We start from the raw sequence: 6,314 nt of genomic DNA on the forward strand, positions 1-6,314 counted from the left end.
CATATTAAAAAACAACTAACACCTTAAACTTTGGGGTGAAGTTTCAAAATGAATCTAATCAAAATGTACACAAAGACTTGCCTAGCCAATATCAAGTTCTATTGTAGAAGTTAAACACAATTATATATGTTAACACCCTTTAAATTTTGCTCATTGGTTGTGTTGTTACTATTTAATTTAGTAATATACTCCACTAGTTAGATATGTGTATATATATAAATGCAAATGCAAGTAGTTCATAGGCGAGTCTTTCAAATTTAGGAGCATTCTTTTGTGTACTATTGACATACACATTTATATATTTGGGTAGAAACAATTGTATTCATATGGCATGTAAGTTATGTAAACCGTTGAATATATACATACATATGAATATATGTCTATAAATATATAATACATGGGTATTTATGTACATAGATACACAAGTGTGAAATAATTATCTAACTTGTTGATTACAAATACAAGGAACACCATTACACCATTGTTGCAAGTTGAGAAAAATGATCAACGATTTAGAGATCCCTTATGGTTGTCTTATTCTATAGATAACTTAGACATTAATGTAGGAGACGTTCAACATTATAACAATCAAATTATACATAATCCAATTATCCATGTCTATATAATTCAATTTGCAATAATAAGAAGCGACTTTCAAGATAGTATAAGCTTACAAGGTGAACTTATAATAAAAGTTATGATCACTTGCATCCAACTATGCAATCAAATCCTCAAATGTGTTAGAATCTTACCTATATAAGTTGTAGATTTAAATTGAAAAGTAGGTATCGCTCTTAGTTGTATTTGTTTGTCTCACTCCCTTACTTAAATGCAACCTCTTAGCCAAAGTGATCCATGTTCGAGTGCCTCTCTTCTTGCTTACATCTTGGTAGCTCTCCATGCCAATCTACTAAGCTTTTAACCAAAAAATATACTTTGCACCAACCCCTCTTTTTGTTTTTATCACAATTCTTTGAATAACCTTAATGTGCTTCTAATCAGTAAAACATGCTAATTATCATCTTGTTTGTTGTCCTAGTTGCATCAAACATACCATGTTGTTGATATCCTTTCCATTTAAAAGCTTGACACTAACAAGATGGTTTATTTGTGTATACACACATGTGCGTGTGCACACGCACACACACATCATGGATGCATGTCGTGTGCATGCACGTGTGTGTATTTCCATATGTACAAATTTTAGTTTAGGAAACTAAAGGCCATTCAAATATGACTTGGGGCCGACCATTATTTTGAAAGGGCTTGCTATGCATGTCAATAGTCACTAGTCATCACACAAGAGTTATAATCTCCATGTATGGAAGGTGGGCCACTTGAGATATGATTAGCAAGAAGTTGAGAGAAACTTGTGGTTGTTGCCATTGTTAGCTTTGGTAACCAAATAGGTTGCTTAAGCAAGAGAATGTGGCTATAAAGTTGGACTTCACAATTGGGGTGACTCCAGGCATGTTGTTGATATTGCCAAGAAGAAGCTTCCATAAGTACCTTAAGGGATGCTTAAGAAGGCATGTTGCTTCCAACATAGATTAGCACAAACACGAAGTTTACTCATTGACCACGACTGAAAACCGTTGTCAAGGAGATTGATTGTAGCCAAATGAATGAATGAGAGAGAGAGAGAGAGAGAGAGAGAGAGAGAGAGAGAGAGAGATCTTGGTCAATATGAGTGACATGGTAATCTGAATCATTTGCAATTTGGTCATCCATTGCCTTTAATCGATAAGACCAATAGCTCATTCTCCACTTTCTGTTCTACCCCTCTAGCATAACCCAAGTTCAGATTCATCCACCACGACCCAATGTCTCCTCCTTTCTCATCAATGTTAGCCATCCAGTCATTCTACTCTTCTTCTTCTTGGTCTTTTGGTTCTTCTTCTTGTAATTCTTTATCCAATTTTCATTGACCTTAATTGATAGAATAATATTTTTACAACTCATTATCACAATCTTCTCTAACTAGATTGCTTCTCTCTCCTACAAGATTCATACCACCTCATTCGCCCTCCACCTCCCATAGAGAACATCCTTTTCCAATGATATTTGATCCACCACGCCCATGATCTATTCATTGTGCTAATCTTTCTCTTGGTCTATTGCTTGTCATGCATGAAATAGCGTAAAGGTGAATCATCCACAAGGATTTGAAATCAAATTCCAAATGTTGACAAATACAAGATTTGGAAGGTACATTTCTTGTTAAATTTTAAATTTTAGATTCGAAAGACTGTTATTCCTATTTTATGTGCTAATTGAAAATTGTCGGTCAAAGTCATCACTATGGGGCGGCTGGGGGGGATGGAGCAAAAACAAAAGCAATGGAATGGAGCCCTTTCCCCCGCATGGGAAAATCTGAAAAGCTTCTTGAGAGGAAGGGGGGAGGAGTGGGCACTGGGCAGACGGAGAGAGAGAGAGAGAGAGAGAGAGAGAGAGAGAGAGAGAGAGAGGATGAATTCTTCTTCCCTGGGTTCGGAAGGGTACCTCCCACTAAAAGAGGTAGTGGGGGATGGTGGGGGAGCAGCAGCAGCTGCTGCTGCTGCCGCTGCCTCCTCCTGCCCCTTGCTTGGAGAACCTTCTCCACCTCCTCCTCCGGTGCCGGCAGAGGAAGGACTCCCTCCACGCCAAGCAATTGCACGCCTTCATCCGGCAGCAGCATCTGGAAACCCACAGGCTGTTCGGCAACTATCTCGTCTCCCTTCTCGTCGACTGCGTCAGTCTGTGCGACGCCCAGCACGTCTTCGGCCGATTGTCCCACCGCAACGTATACTCCTGGACCTCCCTTATTTCTGGCTATGTCGATTCCGAAGACCCGCAGCAAGCCCTGCGGCTCCACCGCTTCATGCAGAACGACCTTGTGCTGCCCAACAATTACACCTTCGTCGCTCTTCTTAAAGCCTGCGCAAGACTGGTGGATGTCGCTCGAGGCCACGAATTGCACACCCAGGTCATCTGCATGGGTCTAGAGAGGGATCGCTTCATTGGGAATGTCTTAATCGATATGTACGGCAAATGTGCCTTGATGGCAGACGCACGCCAAGTCTTCGACAGGCTTCCTGCTCGAGATGGGGTCTCATGGACTGCTCTGATTGCAGGATATGCTGAACAGGGAATAGCACATGAGGCACTGAGCTGTTTTGAGCAGATGCAGCTGGAGGGTGTATCACCCGATGATGCTTCCTGTGAATGGGGTTTTAAATGTGGCACTGGAGTGTCACAGATAAGGCGTGGAAATAGTTACATTTATGTTGCCCTGTTGATGGCCTGCACAACACTGGTGAATGGAGAAAAAGGGCAACACATTCATGCTCAAATCGTCAAAAGGGGACTAGAACAAGAGCCCTTTGTTGGCAACTCATTGATTGACATGTACGGCAAATGTGGCATGCTTGCAGAAGCACGCCATGTTTTTGAAAAGCTTCGTGTTCGCGACCACATCCCTTGGAATGCATTGACTGCAGCATATGCTGAACATGGACATGGTGAAGAAGCCTTAAATTGCTTGAAACAAATGGAGCTGGCTGGGATACCCCCAGTTTCTGTGACATTTGTTTGCAGCTTGAGAGCTTGTGGCATCATCGTCGCTTTAGAGACGGGCCAACATTTACATACAGCATTAATAAAAAGGGGACTAGAAAAAGATCAAATTGTGGGAAATACGTTGGTAGACATGTATTGCAAATGTGGTGCGCTTGCAGATGCACACACTGTGTTTGAGAAATTACCTTCTAGAGATGTTGTAACTTGGAATGCAATGATAAAGGGGTCGGGTGAAAACCATGAAGGTAAGATGGCTATACAATATTTTGAGGATATGCAAGAAGAAGGTGTGAAGCCAAATGCCATCACATTTACATGTCTGCTTGGTGCATGCAGCCATGCTAGCTTGGTTCCTCAAGGCCAGAAATACTTCAAGTTAATGAAAGAGAAACATGGAATTGAACCTCTAATGGATCACTATGCTTGTATTGTTGATTTACTTGCTCGCTCAGGTAAAGTTCATGAAGCCGTAAGATTCATCAGAGGGATAAAGTGTCTTCCATCTACTGAGGTCATGAGGATCTTAGTCACGGCATGCAAAATTCATGGGGAATTGGAGATAGGGCTACGATGCTTTCAGGATCTTGTACAGGGAAATGAAAGGGATGCCCTTCTCTACTTGCAGATAGAAGACATGTGTTCTGCTATTGGTAGGGAAAGATATGTAACCAGACTAGAGGATCTAAGAAAACATGCAGGGGCAAGAAAAAAGCTTGCAAATGCATCAATAGAGGTGAATAAAAAGTTGCATGAATTTATTGTGGGTGACAGTCGAAGTATGGAGACATCAGCAGTCCTAGAAACATGGATTGCAGACTTGAGAGATGAAGGTCACATACCAAATCTTAATGCTATCTTGACATATGAACATGTTGGAGGGGACAGCTCAGCAGATTATAATATTCCACAAGGACATGATTGTGTAGAAAATTTTTGATCTGTATTGTACAACATGACGTGGGACATTGTATTATCAGGATCACTACTGGATATCCCATATTGGCCTTGCCTCTGAGTTGCCTCGTGGTTCTGATTCAATGTGCTGTAGGATGATGTAAATCTTGTTCAAAGTAGCCCAGTCACTTTATAGACTAGAGTTGGATCTTTATGTTTGTGATCACCGGAAAAGATTCAAACCTTTAATTCCCTGTTATCAAGGACTCTACCCAATTGAGCTATTGATGTGGAGGGAAAAGGCATTTAGTATTTAACATTCCAGAAAGCATTGAATGCTTTAATGCCATAAAAATGCTGCATATCCTAGTAACTGATGCAGGTGGAGCCCATGGAGATGTGACTCTTACCCATAAATGAATTTTTTTTCTGCTCATTTATTCTTCCGCATGGGGGCACAACTGAGATCTATTGGGTTTACCCATAGTTACATCTTGCTGGCTGGTTTCTTCCATATGATTAATTTTTCTACTCAAACCTGTTAGTTGGTAGTTGCATAATGATTTTAGAGACTTTGTCGGGGGCCTGTGCTGGATCCTCATAAAGACCATCAGGTTTTGTTGACATTGGATTTGGACTTGACAAAAGATATTACAACAACAGCTCCAGTCTTTACAACACCTGCCTGTTCTGCTGGAGCCTTTGTCACTTTGTTTGAGGACTTGGGGCTAGATATGATATTGTTCCTTACTGTTCATTGCAGGCTCTATCTGTGTAGGAAGAAATCTTCCAGAATTTGGCATTTGTAGCAATCTGCAGAGTACACCTCTCCTTAGACTTTATTGTGCTGTATTTTGTATTCAGTGCTTCCATGTTTGATCACAGTGATGAACATTATTTTGCCATTGTGCAATTGACCACCAAATTTGATAGTAGTTACCTGTAGAAGTGCATATTCTGTATCGTATTAAATTTTGACCATATAAGTTAGTGGGAGTGTGCTCCTAGCATCTTTTCAGCCTGACTGGCTGAGCAGGAGGTGGTGCAAGGAGTGGCGACAAGAGGGGGAGAGAACTGGACACACACACACACACACATTTTTTGAGTTTGTTAATTACAAAGATAAGAATGATTTTCAGAAAAGGGAGAGAGGTAGTACTAGAGATTGTGCAGTAGGGGAGAAGGCTGAGGTGGAGACAAATGAGATTTGGATCTCAACTCTCCTCTACCTTGAATGCTTGTGCAAGGTAGGCTTGGGGTTCTCACTCTTTGGAATGAGGCATGGATTCAGATCAATCCTGTTTGTTCATCAAAACATGCAAGTAAACCAGGATGTGTAGTTAGGAGTCAGGACCAGCAGGAAAATAGGCACGACCGTCTTTTAAAAAACGCTCTAAGAATAAATAAGCTAAAAGTATCTTCCATAACAAATATTGTGCGCATGTTTTGATAATGAAATTTTCGACATTGAAGTTAGGGTCATTACACATAGAATGATGGCTGCCCAACCCTTGCCTAGAGTGTGGGCATGTAGTTTTTGAAACTAGTTGTGGACATGGGCACAAAGCCTTCACACACCAAAAGGACACATTTTGCAACAAAATGTAAAATAGTATGTTTATTATTTCTTTGATTGGTTGCAAATGCAAAAAGTGCATCCTTGTTTGTCACTTTACAAACTAGGCAGGAAAGATTTCTCGTCCAAAAGTGGACGAGTTCACTTCTTTAGTAGGTAAACAATAGCTCACATCTTCTCAAATGTGTAAAGAACTATGGACGCCCAACTCCTAAACAAGTATTTTGATTTGTTAACACTTACAAAGTGGGCATTCGCCATTTGGGGTGTAACCAACTTTAGTCCA

General features: G+C 40.7%; 1 protein-coding gene across 1 annotated transcript; it reads left to right on the forward strand.

The window, feature by feature from the left end:
• The first annotated feature begins 2,527 nt into the window (after nt 1-2,527).
• LOC148019522 (pentatricopeptide repeat-containing protein At2g33680-like) lies at nt 2,528-4,495 on the forward strand. The gene has a single exon (XM_087700796.1). It carries the CDS (start codon nt 2,528-2,530, stop codon nt 4,493-4,495), a length of 1,968 nt encoding a protein of 655 aa, XP_087556922.1.
• The last annotated feature ends 1,819 nt before the right edge of the window (nt 4,496-6,314 follow it).

Source organism: Lygodium microphyllum, chromosome 19 (assembly GCF_053477565.2).
Source record: "Lygodium microphyllum isolate KBCC chromosome 19, Lygodium_microphyllum_v1.1.10, whole genome shotgun sequence".
Taxonomy (NCBI): domain Eukaryota; kingdom Viridiplantae; phylum Streptophyta; class Polypodiopsida; order Schizaeales; family Lygodiaceae; genus Lygodium; species Lygodium microphyllum.